Below are 22827 nucleotides of genomic sequence, written 5' to 3'. Positions count from 1 at the left end.
TTGGAACTTTACAAAGGTATGATAAAAATCTGACTTAGTCTTTAGTGGGAAAAACCAACAGAATCTAGTAAAATGGTCTTATAAAGATGACATAATATCTAAATCCTTGAACAGACAATACCGGTGAGAGTCCCCAAAGATCGCTGTGGATGCGCTCAAGTGGTCTTGTTGCTACAAAGGATGATGCTTCAAAAGGTAAACGAGCACTTTTCCCAAGTTAACATGTCTCACAAAGACTCTTGGTACGTTTTTTGATAAAGATAGACTTGTTTGTAGAAAGTTGCTGGAGAACTTGAGGATTGGGGTGTCCTAACCGCTGGTGCCAAATCTCATCAGAAGCAGTTGCTTGTCTTGACGAGAAGAACACCTGCGGAGGAGACTGAGGCAGCTTATAGAGATCTTTATTGTTGCTTCCCCGAAGAAGAAGCAGTTTGGTTTCCTTATCAAACACACGTACATCATCACAATCAAAGACAAAAGCACAAGGAGAGTCCACAGTAGCCTTTGAGACTGACATAAGAGATTTTGCAATATTGGGACATACTAGTACATCAGTTAGAGGGAGTGTACCTGAACTAGTCGCAATAAAGGTGGAGCCTGTGTGCGTGATGGGTAGAAACTCACCATTACCTACCATCACCGAGTCAGAACCAGTGTAGGCCTGAGAGTACTGAAGATTGTGAGGAGAGCTCGTGACGTGAGAGGTTGCACCGGAATCAGGGAACCACTCATGGCCGGGAGAGTTTGTAACATCAGTGATGCGTAAAGCAGCTAGCGCGTTGTGCATATCTTCCATCTGATAGCTGTTATCAAAGCGGTGCCAGCACTTGAGAGCCTGATGTCCAACTCTTCCGCAGATTTGGCATACAGGACGAGAGTCAGTATCGGAGATGACGAAGGAGGCAGAGGAGTTGGAGGAGGGAGACAAGTGTTGATGAAAGCCTCGTCCTCTGGTGGAGTAGTTCCCTCTGTCTCGGCCTCTTCCACGGTATGAGTTTCCTCTGTAATAGTTACCGCATCCTCTATTTGAGTAGAAAGCTAGATGTGGAGTAACAGAGCTTTCGTTTGTGTAGCTTTGTAGTCGGTCATCGTAGCTAGTGAGACGCGGGACTATTTCTTCAAAGGTGGGAGTCAAAAAAGAGCCCATAGAGCTTTTCATGGTGGTCTTGATGGGCTCATAGTCTTTGTTAAGCCCGTGAAGTGCAGCAAACACCTTCATATGTTCTGGAACAAGACTTTCAATGGAGGAGAGCTGGGAGCAGACAGCCTTGATCTCCTTCAGGTACGCATCCATAGTCTTCTCGCCCTTCGACATGGTTTGAAGCTTTCTCTGGAGCTCAAATAGACGAGAGGAGGAGGAGCAGTTGTAATAACGAGCAAGGGCGGCCCAGACTTCATGAGACGTCGAGCAGTCAACTACAACCGTGAGGATGTCTTCAGAGAAGGAACCAAGAAGCCAAGATTTGACTACTTGGTCTGTTTGAAACCAACGGCTGTACTCTGGATGCGGAGCTTCATGGTTGTTGCCATTGATATGCAGAACTTGAATGGTGGGTGGTGGTTGAGGTGTCTGATCGGTAACAAAACCAAGGAGGCCTTGTCCATTTAGGAAAGCTTCGAACTGTGACTTCCATAGGATGTAGTTTCGGTCAGTGAGAGTAACTGTAACACAGTTAGAGATTCTGAGAGAAGGTGTGTTAATTACCTCCATAGCCATAGCGTCCAAGGAGCTTATACCTGGAGCTCTGATACCATAAAGGTAAATGAAGAAGATCAAGTTTTGCTTTTGATAAACTGTTATTTCTTACTTAGAATGTTTGTTTACAGAGAAGGTCTGTTTATACTGAAAGTGTAAAACCCTAGAACACACACATGTGTCATCATCAGGTGCAAGACAATTGATCTAAGGTTGAGAATGGATTGGACAGATCAATCGGGCACGCTCCTCCAGACGTACGGTTCGCAGCTGGCTTGTGTACTACTGTTTGGAGAGTCGCCGACCGTTGTGGTGTTTGTTGACCGTTAGTAGACAGAGCCTTGATAGGCTTGTGCTGAACTTGGGCCTCGTCATTGGTTTGGGTCAAGATGGCCTTGCCCTTTTGTTCTCTAGTGAATCTTGGCAAAACTTTGTCGTTTTGCTTACTCGGTTGTGAAGTTCCTATACCTCGCAAAACCACTTTGATTTGAATTAAAACCCTTATATATTTTCTGAAAATTTGGAAATTTTACTTACTTGATAAATGATTAGTGTACAAAAAGAGTTTAAGTTAAAGTTTTGTTATAGGACTAAGCAAAATGTCCAGATCCGGGCCTGAACCAAAACACATTAAATAACTAAATGGATCCAAAATCTCAATATACAAATCCGGTATAAATCGAAATATTTTGATATTCCAAATTCTCGAATCACATTATATCTTTCAATTTACTAATTATTTTAGATTTAATATTTATAAAATATTCAAAATATACTAAAAGTATTCGTAAGTAAATATTTTAAAATAGTAGAAAATGCTTAAAACACTAGAAATATTGGAATTACATATACTAGGTCTGTGTCCGCGCGTTATATAATTTTCGTTTTAAATTTAGTATAAATATATGATATCATTTGATAATTTTCTCTTAAGGAATCTATAAAGTTTGAGGGGAGAAGGTAGAGATCTAGTTCATTTTAATAGATAGAATAATTGGTTATGAAGTTTTGTTGTAAAGAAATTATGTTGTCCGAATACCAAAAATTTAGGAAGTAGACTTGTATAAAACATACAATATGTTTTTATAGTACATGATGGTTACATGAACATAATTTATTATTTTTATTTTGAGTATTTTTGAGAGTTTTGGTTGGATCCCAAGTAGAGCGATAGATTTCATGTATGGAAGAAGTTTAGTTTGTTTCTCCATATCAAGCCTTTTATGATGTTGATGTCAAAGTAGAAGAGCTTAGGCAGCCGGGTCGGGGGCTTAGGCTGCCTAAGCCGCGGTCGATAGCTCACGTTGCTCGGACCACATACTGGCCGAATCTCTAAATTTTTCGCCCTTTATCTATATTATCACCCATAGGCGAGGGCTAACTTAGATCTTAGCTTAAGACTACCTTAGTCATTTTCTGGCTTAGATCATTTCAACTCATACGCAGCGGATATTCTCTACTTAACCATTGGACTAAATCCAATCTAATACTCATCCGGTCGAATCACCTCAGCTGTGGTAAGTCTACCCAACTACCAATTAGCTCCAAGGTCGATCCTGAACCCAAATCAAGACATACAAATCCGAGTTTCCATTCCCCTAATCCATTCTATCTAGAATTAAGCAAAAGTTACTAGATCATACCTTATCCACATCCACGGAGCTTGTTAGCTCATTGGCCCAGTTGCTCTAGCTGAATGAACTCGTAGACCAGCTAATCAAGCTGTCATATTCGAACTGAGCTAAGACTGAGCTATGGCCAGCTGCCATATAAATGATTAGTAGATTATTTTATTTCTTAAATAATTTGCATATGAATTCACCATGCGCAAGATCCTGGTGGGCAAGGAAAAGGAAAATGCATAAAGGAACCATCGGTTCACATACATTTTTCTAATGGCAGCTTAGTCAGCTCTAGATGTGATCTTAAGAGTAGCATATTGGTTTGATATTTAAATATTTTTCAATTTATTTGTTGCATTAGACCAGGGCCATATACATCCCAGTTGGGACTGAATTAAGCTCCATGGATTTCAAGTTAAAAACAACAGTGCTCTGTGCTAAATCTATTGTCATCCAAGTCATGACAAAAAAGCCCATTGGGTGAAATATTTATCAAAAACGTGAGCCCAATAAAAAGGAGACCGGGACTACTAAACTACTTTGCTAAACCTAATGGGCGTTTTCGTGATTAAATGAAACAACCAGGGGCAAGAAGAGAAATCTCAATCATCGAGACACTTGATGAGATAGTATCTTTTCATCATGTGGGTCCAGAATTTACCTTTTACTTTACAGGCCGGTCCTTACTTTTTTATCGCTTTTCCTAATTTCTTCCAACGTATTTTCCAACTGCAGAATACTGATAAAATTACGAAAGTACGCTTGCTAACTAGGCCCGAGACTTTTATCCGAGATCCGGATTCGATCCGAGATTCGATCCGGATCCGATCCGAAAATCCGGATATCCGGAGGGGCCGAATCCGGATCCGGATAATAAAATGTTGGATCCGTCAAAGCCGGATCCGGATCCGGATATCTTAATTTTTTAGTACGGATATCCGGATCCGTAAGTTTTATTAATAATTATTTCAAAATAGTAATATACTATATATAAAAACTAACTTTATTTAATATATTTTCATTTTTATAATAGTATATGTAAATTTTATGTAAATTTTGTAATATTATACATAGAAATAATTAAAAACATTATATATTTTTTATTTTTAAATTATGTTTAATATTTTATATATTATTATTATTATTATTTTATTTATTTTAAGGGTCCAAATCCTGATCCGGATATCCGCCGGATATTACAATTTTTAGAAGGATATCCGACACCCGGATATCCGACACCCGGATATCCGAGAACCCCGGATCCGGATAAGAATAATAAAATTATGAATCCGCCGGATAAGGATCCAGATCCGGATACCTTAAAATTGTCCGGATATCCGATCCGTCCCAGGCCTACGGCTAACAACACTAATCAAAGTTATCGTGTTATGTCCTTTTCTTTTCTTGCCTTGTCTTCTTCCCCTTCTTGACTTCTCTCCTCTCTCCTTCGAACCCCGACAGTAATTTTGACCGTTGCTTTCTCCAACGTCTCTTCTCCTCACGCTCCTCCACAGCTTCTTTTGACCATTACACACAACCGTATTAGGTTCCTCTCTTTTGTCTTATCTCTCTTTTTTCTGGGTTTCTTCTTTGCTTTTTCTTTAACATTTCACCAGAACCAATCCAAGATTTTCCACTGTGCATGGGTTTTAGTTATTTCTTGAAGAGGGTTTAAGAAGAGTCTTGTAAGCTAAGCAAAGAATCTTTCTTCAGAGACATTAAGTTAAAAAAACAATGTTTTTTTCTATGCTATCTTCTTGATCTGTGTGGATTTTGAAGCTTAAAGAGAGAGAGAGAAATGGGATGTTCTCATTCGAAGCTAGACGACGAGGAATCAGTTCAGATCTGTAAAGACAGAAAACGTTTCATCAAACAAGCGATAGAACACAGAACCAAGTTCGCTTCTAGTCACATTGCTTATATACAGTCCCTTAGAAAAGTCTCTGACGCTCTCCATGACTTCATCGAAGGAGACAACTACAAGCCTCCTCACGACTTTCTTCAGGACTCATTCGTGACTCCTGTTAAGAGACTACCGCCGAGCAGAAGCCGCCGCCTTAGTAGCAGCAACAGGAGCGGCGGCGGTGGAGGTGAATTCATAACGATTTCACCATCTTCTATGCCTCAGAAAATGATTCAAGATAAGCCAAGAACGAAGGTGAGAGCGAGTTACTTGATGGCTAACAGAACCAGACCGGTTCGTGTTGAAGAGAGGTCTCCTGAAACGTTTCGTGTTGAGTCGTTCTCACCTCCAAGTCAACAATATGGAGAAGCAGATGGTTTCTTTGGGATGAATATGAATATGAACATGAACACTTCTGCAGCTTCTTCTTCTTCGTTTTGGAATCCTTTGAGCTCTCCTGAGCAACAGAGGTTGAGTACTCATAACATCCCACCTCCTTCACCGCAGAACTCTCAGTGGGACTTCTTCTGGAATCCCTTCTCTTCTTTGGAGTATTATGGATATAATAATAGTTATGATAGAGGAAGTGTTGATAATAATAGGAGTGGTACTAAGGATGATGAGGTTAGAGGACTGAGACGTGTTCGTGAGGAAGAAGGGATTCCAGATTTGGAAGAAGATGATGAACCTCAACCTCCTCAGCCTGTGAGGTTTCATACTCCTAAAGTAGTAGTAGAAGAAAGTAAGAGTTGTTGCAAGGAGGAAGTTAAAGTTGAAGATGTTGATGGCAATGATGATGATGAAGATGATGATGAGTTTACTGATAGTGGCTGTGAAGAAAGTGAGAACGAGGGAGATGAGAAATGCGTTGGAAAGCAAGAACAGCGAACAGTTGAGGTGCCTAGAGTTGAAACTACAGGGAGTGTTGCTGTTGAAGAGGTGAAGAATGTAGTTAACGTTGCTAAAAGAGAGACGCCAGGCTTCACAGTCTACGTGAACAGGAGACCGACGAGCATGGCTGAGGTAATCAAAGATCTTGAAGATCAGTTCACAACTATATGCGACGCGGCTAAAGAAGTCTCGGGGCTATTGGAAGCTAGCAGAGCTCAATACGCACCATCCTCCTCTAGTGATCATAGTGGTAAGTTTTCAATCTTTCTAAGTTTGTGAGTGACTTAGATTCTGAATGTTGACTTCTTTTGTGTGTTTGTAGCAATGAAAAAGCTGAATCCAGTAGCTTTGTTCCGCTCCGGTTCATCAAGATCTTCCTCTTCAAGATTCTTGCTCACTTCTTCTTCTGGTGGTTCAAAGGAGAGTGGCTCTGAGAGCAGAAGCGATGGTTCAGATGAGTCTTGCATGGTTTCAGGTAGCCACCAGACAACATTGGACAAGCTTTTCGCGTGGGAGAAGAAGCTCTACGATGAAGTTAAGGTAAGTAACAAAGAGTTCTCTAAGCAAGTAGTGACTATGTTCTAAGCCTTTCTGGTCTTTGTAACAGTCTGGAGAGCGTGTTAGAAGAGCATACGAGAAGAAATGCATGCAGCTGAGGAATCAAGATGTTAAAGGAGATGATCCTTTTGCAGTTGATAAAACAAGAGCTACCATCAGAGACCTAGACACGCAGATAAAGGTCTCTATACACTCCATTGAATCTATCTCCAAAAGGATTGAGACTCTACGCGACCAAGAACTGTTGCCTCAGCTTCTCGAGCTTGTTCAAGGGTAAAAACACCAACAACACCTTCTGCTTCCTCTTTGGTTTCTCTTTATATAACACTCCTCATGATCATAACAGATTGACAAGGATGTGGCAAGTGATGGCAGAGAGTCATCAAATACAGAAACGAACACTGGACGAAGCTAAAATGTTACTTGCAGGCACACCAGTCTCAAAGCGTCACAAGAAGAGACAACAACAACAGCCTTCAATAATGCCAGAGACCATCAACTCACAAAGATTAGCTCAATCTGCACTGAATCTTGAAGCTCAGCTTCGAAACTGGAGATCCTGTTTCGAGTTCTGGATCACGTCTCAAAGATCCTACATGACAGCATTATCCGGTTGGCTTCTTAGATGTCTCAGATGTGATCCTGACCCTGAGAAAGTTAGACTATCCTCATGTCCTCACCCGATATACCGAGTCTGCATCCAGTGGTCGAGGCTGCTCAACAGCTTGAACGAGAAGCCGGTTCTGGACAAACTCGAGTTCTTTGCCTCCGGGATGGGTTCAGTCTATGCAAGACAGGTTAGGGAAGATCCGAACTGGAGTGGAGGCGGGTCAAGAAGATATTCCGGGTCAGAGAGCTTGGACCTTGTGTTGGCTGATAGAGTGGGAGAAGAAGATGTTGTGATGACTGCTGAGAAACTTGCAGAGGTTGCTGTTAAAGTTCTCTGCCATGGGATGTCTGTTGCAGTGAGCTCACTCGCTGAGTTTGCTATCAACTCAGCTGATGAACACTCAAAGCTTGTTAACCAACCAGAGGAAGCTGCTGACGCCAAGCCGGATGTAAATTCCAATTCCTAATTGTTATTTTGGTTTTTAGAGAATAGGTTAGGTTACTTGGCTATCATCTTTTGCTATCAGAAGATAGTTTTTAGATGGATGAGATTTGTATTATTAGTAAAAGACAAAACAGAGTTAGTTCAGTTGATTTTGAGGATGAACAACAAAGAGACTTTCAACACATTTGTATCTTATAAGATTTTGGTATAAGATTCACTTCCCAACACATTGTATGAACCAATGAAAATTTTATAAAAGCCAACAGAATATCCTTCAGAACGAGAATGATTGTAATGTGTGACTAACCACACACATCATTAGCCTCTCTCTAACTAAAAATTCAAGAAAAAGCAGAGAGATTATTGTGTCAATGAAGAAGAGAGCAAAGAGGTTGCCTGAGAGCTTTAATTTCACTAATCATCATCTTCATACTCCAGTTCATCGTTACTGACTCCTCCCATCACTGATAAGTAAATAACCACTGCTAGAAACTGAGCAGCTAGGAAGAACTTTGCTCTTTTCTTGAATTTTTTCTCTTCTTCAGTCTTTTCTGTCTTTGATTTGCTCTTTGGCTTTGAACCTGATGAGATTCATTTGCTTCACAGGGTTAGACATATCCAATTTGCTCCAGATGCATGGTAAGACATTCATAAGCTATGGAAGTCGTAGTAAGGGTTGGATGTGTCTTACCCTTTCTTGAAAATGAGGAAGGGAATGAGTGAAGTGGAGGCGACGAAGATGAAGAAGGAGCTTCAAGGAACTCCAACTTGAGTTTCTCAGCATATCTGACAAGATTACCATGTTCCAGAAGTTTGGTACGAAGCACTGATGTTTCCTGATCATACACCACCATAACGAAACTACTTAATCTTAAGTTGTTTCAAGGAGGCCTAGATTCTACCCAAATAAGCTGAAAAATTGGTCGAATTGTGTGTAAAGCAGCTTACCGGTAGCACTTGGATTGTAAAAAGTATATGTGAGAGAAAGAAAGCATCCAAACTCGATGGTCTGTTGGTAAACAATTAAGGATCTTTCATAAAAGTCTTATTACATAGTAAGTTTGGTGAATGTGATGGCAGTACCTGTCTTCAAAAAGAAACTTCTGCTCGCCAAGCCTAGTCGACAAAGCTTCATATGCATCACTAGCCCTCTTGTATATCTGTTCATTCAAAGACCCTTAAACTTATACATTCATAGATGATAGAACCACAGACAAAGCTTAAGAAATTGTACCTGTTTCTCTCTTTCCTCTGAGTTTTCTTTGATGATCCCTAAACGGGTCTTGGCCATGTAAGTCTGCTTATAAAACAGGACCTTGCTGATGACCCAAGGAAGATCTGAGTAGTAGATCTTCCACGCAGATACTCCCTCGGTACCAACCCACGTTTCATAAGCAAGCGCTTCTTCAAGCCAGGATAAGATAAGAGCCTTCAAGGAGAGATAATCAGGAAGAGACTGAAGCTGAGAGTCAAGATTGACAACCCCATCTTTCTTCAGCTTCTCAATCACACCTCCGTCGTCATTGTTGTATGCAACATATGTCCCAGTTTCAAAGTAAGGCAGCTCATCTATACACGTTAAAGAACATAACTTTCCTCAAAAATAAAACTAATCTTTCAAACTTCAAACCCTAATTAAGACTCTCATTACAAGCAATTAAAATAACCAAAAACTCTAATTAAAATTAAGCAACAAATCACTACTGTAAGAATCAATCAAGCATCAAGAAACACATTGAGTTCTCTCAAAAACGAATCTTTCAAACCTCAAACCCTAATTAAGACTCTTATTACAAGCAATTACATTACAATAGCCTAAGAACCCTAATTAAAATTGAGTAACAAATCATTATTGTAAAGAGTTCCACTAATTAAGACTCTTTATTACACAACGAATCCTTATTCTAAGAATCAATGAAGCAACAAGAAACACATTGAGATCAAACCTGAATCAGGGAAGGTGGAATTGAAGGCGAGTTGAAAAGGAAGCTGGGCTAGTTTCAGGTATATGTAAGCGGGGAGGCAGTTAGGGCAAGCTGTTGGGAGACCGAAGCAAGGCTTCCTCGTGACTAAAGTGAAACCCGATGTGTCTTGATCGCCTTCCATTGTCGCGGTTTTAAGGGATTGGTCGTGTAATAGAAGAGAAGAAAAAGAAGAAGACTGGGCGAGAGACGAGAAGATCCAGTCGGGTACGGGTTCGGGTCCAGCTTTAAAACTAGGGTTTATTATCGTATCATCTACTTTGGGCTTTCATGGCCCATGGAATACCCAATAACGAGATAACTAGAACCATCCATACCTTACTTTTGTTATTGTTATAAATCATATCGTGGATGTCCATAATCGGCCCGGTTCATAATCGGCCCGGTTCATAATCGGCCCGGTTCATAACCGGCCCAATGCTAGAGAGAGAGAGAGTCGACCGTGAGAAAAGAAAGAGAGAGAGAATCGGCATCTTGCCTTTTCCTTATTAGATTATGATTTGTACTCTTTCCATATTTGTATTTCCTTTCTTTAGTATTTCCATTATTCTATGACGGTGTAATTCCCTATATATAAAGGGCTCCTTATGTTTATGAATAATACAAAAAACATAGATTCTATTCTCTAGTTTCACAACACGTTATCAGCACGATCACGCTCTAAACCCTAAGCTACACAAACCCTAGCCGACGAATCCATAATCCCCTCGACGATAAACCCTAACCGTTGAGAACTCCCGATCACGAACCCTAAACCTAATTCTCATCTTGTTCCCGTTCGTGACACGATCCCAGCTCGCGACCTCAGACCGTCTCAGCTCGATCCCGAGACACGATTTCAGCCAGCTCGCGATAGACGACTCGATACCGCTCGCGACAACAGCTTGTTTCTGTTCGTGATCAGACGATCTCAGTTTCAGCTGGCATTCCCGATACCAGCTAGGACAGCTCGCGATCCGTTCCAGCTCTAGACGACCTCAGCTCGTTCGCGTATCAATCTCAACGTTCAGCTCGCGGTTCTTCTTCTCATTGGAGGTCCATTCAACCCTACTTGAGGTTAAGGTAATTCGAAACCTTAAAAAGAACCCATAATCGAATGTTGATTGCTTGATATGAATTGAAACCATAAAATCTTAAACACTAATCGAAACCATAGGGTAATAGATCAAAACCCGTTTGAACTTAGAAACCTAATTGCTTGAAAATATTGATTGCATTCGATTGAACACTATAATCTTAAAGATGAAATATATGATTTCAGATGTCGAAAATCAACAACTTGGATTTTGCTGCCCTAAATCTCTCTGGAGATAATTACTTGCAATGGGCACTTGATACTTAGATCATCTTGAAATCCAAGGGACTCGGTGAGTGTATCACCGAGGACAATAATGCAAGTGAGAAAGATAGATACAGTGCGATATTAATTATACACCATCATCTTATTGAGAGTCTCAAAGATCAGTATTTGACTATTGAGAATCCTCTATACCTTTGGACAGAGTTGAAAATGAGATATGATCACCAGAGAACGGTGTTATTACCAAAGGCTACATATGATTAGAAAAATCTTAGAATCCAGGACTTTAAGTCCGTGGACGAGTATAACTCAGCCTTGTTTAAAATAGTATCGAAATTGAAACTGTGTGGTGAGGATATAACGGATAAGGATATGCTTGAGAAAACCTTTTCCACCTTCCACACAAGCAATGTGTTGTTACAACAACAGTACCGTGAGAAGGGCTTCTCTACTTATGCTAATCTGATCTCTTGTTTATTGCTTGCGGAGAAAAACAATGAGCTGTTGATGAGGAACAGTGAATTGAGACCTCCTGGATCAAACCCATTACCTGAGGCACATGCGACCGTAGAGGCTAAGAAAGAGTCGAACCATGTCCAGAGTGATAGCCAACACAACCGTGGTCGTGGAAAATGGCATGGATGTGGTGGTCGAGACCGAAACTTGATTGGTCGAGGCCAAGGCAACTCATATGGTCGTGGCTCCTATGGAGGCCGTGGTACATCTTTCAAGCCACAAAACTCGACCAAATCCGTGTGCCATAGATGTGGTATGGATAATCATTGGGCTAAGACATGTAGGACTCCCAAACATCTCGTTGACCTCTACCAAGAGAGTTTGAAAGGGAAGAATCCGTAAGCTCATATGACATATCAAGATGGTGAAGAAGATTTCAATCATGAAAAAGATGATATCATGGATTATGAAACTTCTGATTGTTTAAAAAGAGCAAAGTTGATTTCGGCCATCTATGTTTTTGTGTTCTTTGCTTTATGTTTTCTATGTTTTGATATTGCTTTGAACTTGTTTTCTTATTATAACTTAATGAATGAAAGTTTTTGATATAAAAGTCTCTAAAGCATCATGACTATACGTCTTGATAATGCTGGTGAGTTCACGTCCCAAGCGTTTAATGATTACTGTATGTCCATGGGGGTAACTGTTGAACACTCTGTGGCACATGTACATACACAGAACGGCTTAGCCGAATCATTCATTAAACGAATACAGCTAATAGCTAGACCATTGCTTATGAGGTCAAAACTTCCGGTCTCAGCTTGGGGACATGCAGTCATGCATGCGGCTGAACTCATACGCATTAGGCCGTCTAGTGAACATAGATATTCCCCATTACAATTGCTTACGGGTCATGAGCCAGACATATCCCATTTTAAGACATTTGGCTGTGCCGTCTATGTACCAATTGCACCACCACAGAGAACAAAGATGGAACCTCAAAGGAGGATGGAGATATATGTTGGATATGATTCTCCCACAATTATTAAGTACCTTGAGCCAACTACGGGTGATTTATTTAAGGCCAGTTACGCGGATTGTCACTTTGATGAATCCGAACATCCAACATTAGGGGGAGAGAACAATAAGCTGGTAAAAGAAATTACATGGAATCAAACATCCTTATCTTTGCAAGATCCTCGGACTCAAGAGTGTGATTTAAAAGTCCAAAAGATTATACATTTACAAAAGCTAGCTAATCAATTGCCAGATTCCTTTGCTGACCCGAAAAGAGTTACTAAGTCATATATACCAGGTGCTAATGCACCAATCAGAATTAATGTTCAAGAGGGACACAATAAAGTTGCTACAGAGTCTAGACAACGTTTGAAATGTGGTAGACTAATAGGATCCAAAGATAAGAACCCTCGGAAAACTAAGAAAGGTGCAGAGAATGAAACCGAGGTTGTTGAAACCCTAGACACGACCGCGGCCGTTCCTAAATCCCGGGACTTAACCGCGGCCAATCCCAAAACCCTAATAGCGATCGCGGCCGATCATGAATGCTTAAATGCGGCCGGCCCTGATGTATCTAATACTGATTCTTGGGACACCATGATTCAAGGTACTGAAGGTCCTGATAATAATGAGATCTCAATAAACTATGTCTTGTCTGGGATACAATGGAACAGAAAGAATGTCGACATTGATGATATATTTGCATACAAGGTAGCACTTAAAATCCTTTATAATAAATGTTTTTTATAAATTTTTAAAAACATAAAACGGTTTATAAATTGAAAATATTTTTAAACAAAGAGAAAATGTTTTTTTAAAATTTTTAAAACTTTTTGTAATTGAAACCTTTTTCTAATAACTGAAAAACGTTTTAATTAAATCTAAAAAAAACAAAAAAAAAACATTTTATAGATTGAAAAGGTTTTTAAAAAGGTGAAAAATGTTTTAATAAATTTTAGAAACCAGAAAACGTTTTAAAAATTATAACAAACTTAAAAAATAATTATATAAACTTAAAATGATTTATAAAAAGATTAAAATGCTATATAAAATTATGAAAACGTTTTGAAACAATAAAAGATAATAAAAAATTGAAAACATTATATATATATATATATATTTTTTTTTTTTTTCGTAAATAAAAATTTTCAATAATTATAAATACACCAAAAAGTTTTTATAAAAATATTTAACATATAATTTCTAAAATCTGCAAATCTAACATCTAACATCTAAAAGTTTCAATCTACATACAAAACAACAACCTAAAACACAATCTAACAACATATAACTCCTAAAACTATCAATTCTATCCTAAATCTTCAGATTCAAAACCTAAAGTCCACAAATCTAACATTCCAACCTAAAAAAAAGTAATCTAAAGAGGGGTTTAGATGACTTACATGATTGGGGAAGAGATTTGGAGGATTTGAGGTCGGAATCGCAGATTTTTGAGAGAGAGAGAGAGAGAGGAGTAAGACCGCGGAGATTGCAGAGAAGAAGAGAAAAAAAATGAGGAAGAAGAAGGGTCGGCTTATGTATTAAAAATAAACCGACAGACAGTTTCCATTGGAATTCGGTCGGTTCTATTTTAAGCGGTTAACCAAATAAATTTCACGAATTTTCTTCCCGGGTAAAGTGAAAAATTCCGACGAAACCTGTCCGTCACATTAATTACGTCGGAATTCCGTCAGAATGTTTCGAGAATATCAACAAAGGAAGCCTCGAGAAACTATGAGTTTCTGCATGTCTTTTGATCGACGGATTTCCGACGGAATTTGGAGAAATAAGAATTTGGGGTTTCAAAACAACAATCTAATGATCACTTACAAATCTTTGATAATATGTAAATGATTTATAAGAGGTTTAACTAAAATAATTACTTGTTTCACTCGATATTATACAAAATCAAAATCTAGTCTCATATTACCGTAATATGTTTGTATAAGTATATAAGTGTTATTGGAGGATGTTACGAATACGTTGATATGTATACGTAAATAATTTTTTTATATGAAAAACTTTAACAGTGTGAACTAATTTCATATTATAAATTTATATATGTGTTATTTGGATATTTTAAGTATCCAAATATACATTTATAATAGCTTTGCAAATCTAAAATCTGTTTCGTCGGAAATCCGTTGGAATATTCCGACGACATTCCAACGAAAGTCAAAAACCCGTCGGATTTCTGTCGGAATATTTCGATGGAATTCCGACGAACTTCAAATCCCTATCGAAACCCCAAAATTATAATATTCTGTCGAAATTTTGTCGGATGTTTCCGACGACCTTATCTTCATGAAATTATATGTTTCGTCGGAATTTCGTCAAAGAAAACCGACGAAAATATTGTCTGTCGAAATCATGTCCATCAGAATGTAGCGTGTTTTCTTGTAGTGTTACACCTTTTTCTCCACCGCGGGAAATTCCTTTACCACCAGACTTTTAGCGGCCTTTCTCCTCTTAACCTTATCATCAAGAGACATATTCAAAGAGTCCACCATCTTCAGCTATTAAATCTGGAAAATACAATCAAATTAACAAATCAAGCACTAAATTCATGGCACACATATATATATATATATATATAATCCGTCAAAATCTAAACCCAAAACAGACATAGATTCTCAATCGAAAATTGAAAACGAATTAAATTCAATCAGACGAATCAACGGATATGAACCAGATGAACAATTAGCAAAAGAAGAATCGGAATTTTACCAGATGAAATATCAAAAGACAGATCGAAGTAGATGAAGAAATCAGCTCGTACAAATCTATCGGGGAATTAGGGATTTATAGTCTTTGAGAATTTGAGAAAAACCATGTGGTTATCGTCTCAAGGGAGAGAGGTATTTAAAAATTAAAATAGGTCAGGGTCAATGGAAATTAAAATAGGTGTAGGTCAATGAGGAAAACTGAAATCATAAGTTAGTGGCATGCAAAGTAATTATTTAAAAAAAGTTAGGGTTGAGTACAAAATGTACTTTAGTTTTAATAGTTTAGAAGATTATATTTCACAGGTTTTCCAATCTTACTAATTACTATTAATGTCATTTCCTCTATCTCTGGTATTGTTCTGGTAGAAGTTGTTCTACTCTACATCGCAATTATGACCAGTTTAGAGCTTTCAGGTTATTACTAAACAACTCGTAAGTTCTTGCTTCTTGGTCTGCTCATACTTTGATCCTTTGATCAAACTTTGAACTTAAAAATGGCAAGGGCTTTCCCCGATCGAAGTCTTCATCTCTCCGCTTTCAGATATATATATTCGATATCTCTTCATTTCGTTTTTATTTGTCGTGAAAATTAAGAAAAGTGTATAACTCTATATATACAAAGATGTCAGAACATCCACTTGTCTGAAGTTATTTAAGGATGTTAAAAAGGGTTTTCTTAGATGTTTTGTTGAGTTCTTTTTTCATTCTATATTTTGATATTCAGATGAAGAATGCAGCAGATGCTGAAGATTTCTGTAAATTGTTACAACCATTTCAAAGTGAAAATTACAATATAATCTAAAATTCGTTACAATTATATAGTAACACATCATTTAGCCAACTACAAAAGTAGTGCTACGATTCTTATTGCTTCAAAAGGCTGGCAATGCTGTAGGGACTACCTAGAGGTCCATCAAACGAGCTTCTAACCATCATCATATTAGTGGCTTCGGAGCTATGAATATCATCCCAAAAGACATATTCACTCAGGTTTCCACAAACTGGTTTGTTTGGTGCGCAAAGTTCTTCCCCTGGAGATAATGTACAACAAGTCTTGTGTCTAATCTTAAATCCTACAACATTACGAGATCAAAGTAAATCCAACTTTTAATTTTACATAAAAAATAATAATTTGTTGTTTTTTTGGTATCTAAAAAATTTCCTTTATGATTGAAAACTTTTTTTTTTTGGCTATGATTTACACAACACTAACTAAACCGGAGATTTAATCAGCGTGTGACACTAAGAATGCACTTGTATTGTTTATAAAACCTCCAGTTTGATAAGAATCCTATATTCTCTAAATCTTAGGCAATGTTATTCATATATATATACCGGATAGAAAATGTAATAAGGCTGGAGTTCAATATAGTTTACCTAAAACTTTGAAAGCTAAGGGATCTCCACCAGAGAAAATATCAACATAGGTGAACTTAGCACCATGGACGTTCTTATTGAAATCTTTGACAAGGTCCTCTAGGTTCTTGTTGAAGATTGCCACTGCAGTGTTCACCTCTCTCGCACAACCTTTTCCGCCACCATGGGACCAAATCATCTTTGGTGTGCAACCAATCTTACTGATTGAAAAATGTGCCACTTTCCGCGTTCCTAAGTGGTGCAAACTCTACAAAAATTATATATATTCACAAATTTACATAGCTGAAATGTAACGGATACTTACCATATAGCTAGGATAAATGCAAATTTATTTATAGTGTTCCACTATACCTTCAAATGAGTATGATAGAGTAAGATGAGAGAATGTGCATATTGATTAGGCTTAAAACGGCGACTCGTGTTGTATGGTTTTGACATGAAGTAGTTGTTGACGTAATCGTTGCTTCCGATGCTGATTGCATGGAGGCATTGTTCCAGTCTATGTAATGGCGCATTCACTTTCTTTATCACCTTCTTGTGGTTTAGTATTTGGTTTCTTAGACTTATTCGACCACCCTAACACCGTGAGAGATTAATATTATATATCCATGACATCATTTTTATTCAAAGTTATGCTGGTTTTTCATTTAGAATAGGGTTCTTGTTTTTTGTTGTTGTTGTTATTGTTGTTGATGTCATATAGTAATTAACTAAAGTATCAACAGATCATATAATTTTGATTGAAAAGTATAATAATGAATATTAATGTGAGATCTGGTTACCATAATTTTTATTTTTCATTTATATATGGGATTGTCATTTTCATTTATATATAAATTTATCATTATCAAGTTCTTACTTCGTACCAAATGTTCACTAGTTTCTTCACGGAGTCTGCCTGCACGAGAAGCATAGTTCATCCCGATGTGAGCCGTTCTAGTGATGCTCCGGTGAACGGCGGAATGAAATCCTTAAAACCTGAGAGTTCACATTTTAATAAAAAAAGAAAATCATGTTTACATATATAAACAAATATGTATATATGTATATATATATACATATATATATCACAAAGAAGGGAACTAGGCATAGGTATAAGCATGTATAAAGAAAAAGTGGATACAATTATAGTTACTAGATGATGACGACAACAACAACAACAAAAAGACAAAAGGAAGTCATTTCTAGTGATATTAGTGTAAATGGTTTGCCAAATAAATGTTAGTTTAAAAACTAATTATTAACTAACCAAAAACGTTATTTATTCATTTGTTCATGATTTCTTCTACTAAACTATAAAAAAAATCCGACGGACAGATTTCAGACGAAATTACGACAAACAGTTTTGCGACGAAATTCCGATGAATTTATTACCGAAGAAATTTCGACGGATTTATTTCCGACGAAATTCCGACGGACTTTATAATTTAAAAAAATAAAAAAATAAAATAGATATTCATTTAAATATTTTATGATAAATATTTTTAATTCATTAAATATATATAAAATTTTAAAATTAGAAACACGATTTTGTAATATAATTATTCTTTTAAATCTTTTAAAATAACAAAAATGTTTTTGTAGTAAAATTGTTTTTAAAATCCTTTATAATAAATGTTTTAATAAATTTTTAAAAACATAAAACGGTTAATAAATTGAAAATATTTTAAAACAAAGAGATTTTTTTAAATTTTATAAAACTTTTTGTAATTGAAACCTTTTTCTAATAACTGAAAAACGTTTTAATTAAATCTAAAAAAACACGAAAACCCTTTTGTAGATTGAAAAGGTTTTTCAAAAGGTGAAAAAGGTTTTAATAAGTTTTAGAAACTAGAAAACATCTTAAAAATTATAACAAACTTAAAAAAATAATTATATAAACTTAAAATGTTTTATAAAAAGCTTTAAACGTTATATAAAATTATTAAAACGTTTTGAAACAATAAAAGATAATAAAAACTGGAAAACATTATATATATATAATTTTTTTAAATAAAACTTTTCAATAATTATAAATACACCGAAAAGGTTTTATAAAAATATTTAACATATAATTTCTAAAATCTACAAATCAAACATCTAACATCTAAAAGTTTCAATCTACATACAAAACAACAACCTAAAACAAAATCAAACAACATATAACTCCTAAAACTATCAGTTCTATCCTAAATCTTCAGATTCAAAACCTAAAGTCCACAAATCTAACATTCGAAACCTAAAAAAATGTAATCTAAAGAGGGGTTTAGATGACTTACATGATTGGAGAAGAGATTTGGAGGATTTGGGGTCGGAATCGCAGATTTGTGAGAGAGAGAGGAGTAACACCGCGGAGATTGCAGAGAAGAAGAGAAAAAAAATGTGGAAGAAGAAGAAGGGTCTCCTTATGTATTAAAAATAAACCGGCGGACAGTTTCCATTGGAATTCGGTCGGTTCTATTATAAGCGGTTAACCAAATAAATTTCGCAAATTTTCTTCCTGGGTAAAGTGAAAAATTCCGACGTAATTCCGACGAAACTTGTCCGTCACATTAATCTCGTCTGAATTCCGTCAGAATGTTTCAAGAATATCGACAAACGAAGCCTCGAGAAACTATGAGTTTCTGCAAGTCTTTTGATTGGCCGGGGTTAGAGTCCGTCGGAATTTCGTCGATATTTTCCGTCGGAATTTCGTCGGTATTTTCCGTCGGAATTTCGTCGGAATTTTCGACGGATTTCCGACGGAATTCAGAGAAATAAGAATTTGAGGTTTCAAAAAAACAATCTAATGATCACATGCAAATCTTTGATAGCATGTAAATGATTAACCGTGTGAACTAATTTCATATTATAAATTTATATATGTGTTATTTGGATATTTTAAGTATCCAATTATACATTTATAATAACTTTGCAAATCTAAAATCTGTTTCGTCGGAAATCCGTTGGAATATTCCGACGACATTCCGACGAAAGTCAAAACCCCGTCGGAATTCCGTCGGAATATTTCGATGGGTTTCCGACGAACTTCAAATCCCTATCGAAACCCCAAAATTATAATATTATGTCGGAATTTTGTCGGATATTTCCGACGACCTTACTTTCGTCGGTATTTCGTTGGAAATTACCGACGAAAAGTCCGTCAGAATGTAGAGTGTTTTCTTGTAGTGTTACAACTTTTGTTCCACCGCGGGAAATTCCTTTACCACCAGACTATTAGCGGCCTTTCTCCTCTTAACCATATCATCAAGAGACATATTCAAAGAGTCCGCCATCTTCAGCTATTAAATCTGGAAAATACAATCAAAATTAACAAATCAAGCACTAAATTCATGGCACACATATATATATATATATATATAATCCGTCAAAATCTAAACCCAAAACAGACATAGATTCTAATCAAAGATCTGACGGAAATTGACGGAAACTCATCTCAACGAGCTAGATCTACATAGTCTAGTAATCTAAACCCAAAACAGACATAGATTCTCAATCGAAAATTGAAAAAGAATTGAATTCAATCAGACGAATCAACGGATATGAACCAGATGAAAAATCAGCAAAAGAAGAATTGGAATTTTACCAGATGAAATATCAAAAGACAGATCGAAGTAGATGAATAAATCAGCTCGTACAAATCAATCTGGGAATTAGGGATTTATAGTCTTTGAGAATTTAGGAAAAAACATGTGGTTGGCGTCTCAAGGGAGAGAGGTATTTAAAAATTAAAATAGGTATAGGTCAATGGAAATTAAAATAGGTGTAGGTCAATGGGGAAAACTGAAATCATAAGTCAGTGGCATGCAAAATAATTATTTAAGAAAAGTCAGGGTTGAGTACAAAATGTACTTCAGTTTTAATAGTTTAGAAGATTATATTTTACATGTTTTCCAATCTTACTAATTACTATAAATGTCATTTCCTCTATCTCTGGTATTGTTCTGGTAGAAGTTGTTCTACTTAGGGCTGTTCAATATGGTAAAACCGAACCGTACCGAACCGAACCGAAATAGACAATATGGTTTGGTTTTGGTATATACCATATAAACCGAATGGATATAATTTTATAAAAACCGTAGAATTTGGATATGGTTTGGTATATAACCGATTAAACCGAATAAACCGAACAAAACCGATTAAAAGTAGAAACATGTAAATATGTATCTATTTTATAACAATACATGAAAATCTATTTGTTATATAAGTTAAATTTGTGTTAATAACTATTACCATAATGTTATAGTAATAAAGAACCTTATATAATTTGTAAAACACTTGAATACATCGCAATTCAGACATCTTATTTTCTAAGTCTTTTTTTTTTATCTTTTTGCTTTATTTTAGTATTCACTAAATTAATATGAAGATGATAAATTTGATGGAAAATAATTAATGGAAAATTTTCACAACTTTTTTCTTATCTATAAACAAACAGAGTTTCGTGTTTAATCGAAAAAGCATGACTTTAATGAACACTAAATATGGAAGAGTGGAAAAACTTTTCTTTCATGTTTCTGTTTTGTTTCATATTTTTATTTTCAAAATTTCAGGCTCTGATTTTAATTATAGATTTGATGATTTTATTTGATGGTAGAAGCATTTTTACGTTTTTGTTCATTTATTTGAACATGTAATATATTTTTAATAAATGTCTGTGTTGACAATATGACTCTAAAATTCATTTTATATGATCTCAAACTAAATATTTTTTTTTGGTATAAAACAGAATAAACCGAAAACCGACGGTATATAAACCGAACCGAACCGAAGTAAATATGGATTTAGAATGGTAGTTATATTTTACTAACCGAAATACCGAAAAAACCAAACCTAAACCGAACCAATATCTGGATTGAACACCCCTAGTTCTACTCTACATCGCAATATGACCAGTTTAGCACTTTCAGGTTATTACTAAACAACTCGTAAGTTCTTGCTTCTTGGTCTGCTCGTACTTTGATCCGTTGATCAAACTTTGAACTTAAAAATAGCAAGGGATTTCCCCGATCGAGGTCTTCATCTCTCCGCTTTCAGATATATATATTTGATATCTCTTCATTTTGTTTTTATTTGTCGTGAAAATTAAGAAAAGTGTATAACTCTATATATACAAAGATGTCAGAACATCCACTTGTCTGAAGTTATTTAAGGATGTTAAAAAGGGTTTTCTTAGATGTTTTGTTGAGTTCTTTTTTCATTCTATATTTTGTTATTCAGATGAAGAATGCAGCAGATGCTGAAGATTTCTGTAAATTGTTACAACCATTTCAAAGTGAAAATTACAATATAATCTAAAATTCGTTACAATTATATAGTAACACATCATTTAGCCAACTACAAAAGTAGTGCTACGATTCTTATTGCTTCAAAAGGCTGGCAATGCTGTACGGACTACCTAGAGGTCCATCAAATGAGCTTCTAGCCATCATCATATTAGTGGCTTCGGAGCTATGAATATCATCCCAAAAGACATATTCACTCCGGTTTCCACAAATTGGTTTGTTTGGTGCGCAAAGTTCTTCCCCTAAAGATAATGTACAACAAGCCTTGTGTCTAATCCTAAATCCTACAATATTACGAGATCAAAGTAAATCCAACTTTTAATTTTACATAAAAAATAATAATTTGTTGTTTTTTTGGTATCTAAAAAATTTCCTTTATGATTGAAAACTTTTTTTTTTTGGCTATGATTTACACAACACTAACTAAACCGGAGATTTAATCAGCGTGTGACACTAAGAATGCACTTGTATTGTTTATAAAACCTCCAGTTTGATAAGAATCCTATATTCTCTAAATCTTAGGCAATGTTATTCATATATATATATATCGGATAGAAAATGTAATAAGGCTGGAGTTCAATATAGTTTACCTAAAACTTTGAAAGCTAAGGGATCTCCACCAGAGAAAATATCAACATAGGTGAACTTAGCACCATGGACGTTCTTATTGAAATCTTTTACAAGGTCCTCTAGGTTCTTATTGAAGATTGCCCTGCAGTGTTCACCTCTTTAGCACAAACTTTTCCGCCACCATGGGACCTAATCATCTTTGGTGTGTAACCAATCATACTGATTGAAAAATGTGCCACTTTCCGCGCTCCTAAGCGGTGCAAACTCTACAAAAATTATATATATTCAAAAATTTACATAGGTGAAATGTAACGGATACTTACCATATAGCTAGGATAAATGCAAATTTATGTATAAAGTGTTCCACTCTACCTTAAAACCTGAGAGTTCACCTTTTAATAAAAAAAGAAG

General features: G+C 36.3%; 2 protein-coding genes and 1 pseudogene across 2 annotated transcripts; 1 reads left to right on the top strand and 2 right to left on the bottom strand.

Moving 5' to 3' along the window:
* The first annotated feature begins 4713 nt into the window (after positions 1-4713).
* Positions 4714-7803, top strand: LOC106306706. Its single transcript, XM_013743423.1, has 4 exons — positions 4714-6362; positions 6435-6652; positions 6720-6943; positions 7017-7803. The coding sequence occupies exons 1-4, from the start codon at positions 5117-5119 to the stop codon at positions 7744-7746; spliced, it is 2418 nt and encodes an 805-aa protein (XP_013598877.1). The 5' UTR covers positions 4714-5116; the 3' UTR covers positions 7747-7803.
* A 90-nt stretch (positions 7804-7893) lies between these two features.
* On the bottom strand, positions 7894-9897 carry LOC106306707 (mitochondrial outer membrane import complex protein METAXIN-like). The gene is made up of 6 exons (XM_013743424.1): positions 9671-9897; positions 8959-9293; positions 8808-8884; positions 8673-8733; positions 8416-8560; positions 7894-8305 (listed from the first exon to the last, which is right to left on the bottom strand). Exons 1-6 carry the CDS (start codon positions 9828-9830, stop codon positions 8139-8141), a joined length of 945 nt encoding a protein of 314 aa, XP_013598878.1. The 5' UTR covers positions 9831-9897; the 3' UTR covers positions 7894-8138.
* Positions 9898-16069: 6172 nt separating this feature from the next.
* LOC106302288 lies at positions 16070-21890 on the bottom strand (annotated as a pseudogene).
* Between the last annotated feature and the right edge of the window lie 937 nt (positions 21891-22827).

This window comes from Brassica oleracea, chromosome C7 (genome assembly GCF_000695525.1).
Source record: "Brassica oleracea var. oleracea cultivar TO1000 chromosome C7, BOL, whole genome shotgun sequence".
NCBI lineage: Eukaryota > Viridiplantae > Streptophyta > Magnoliopsida > Brassicales > Brassicaceae > Brassica > Brassica oleracea.
This window is presented reverse-complemented; position numbering and strand designations above follow the sequence as displayed.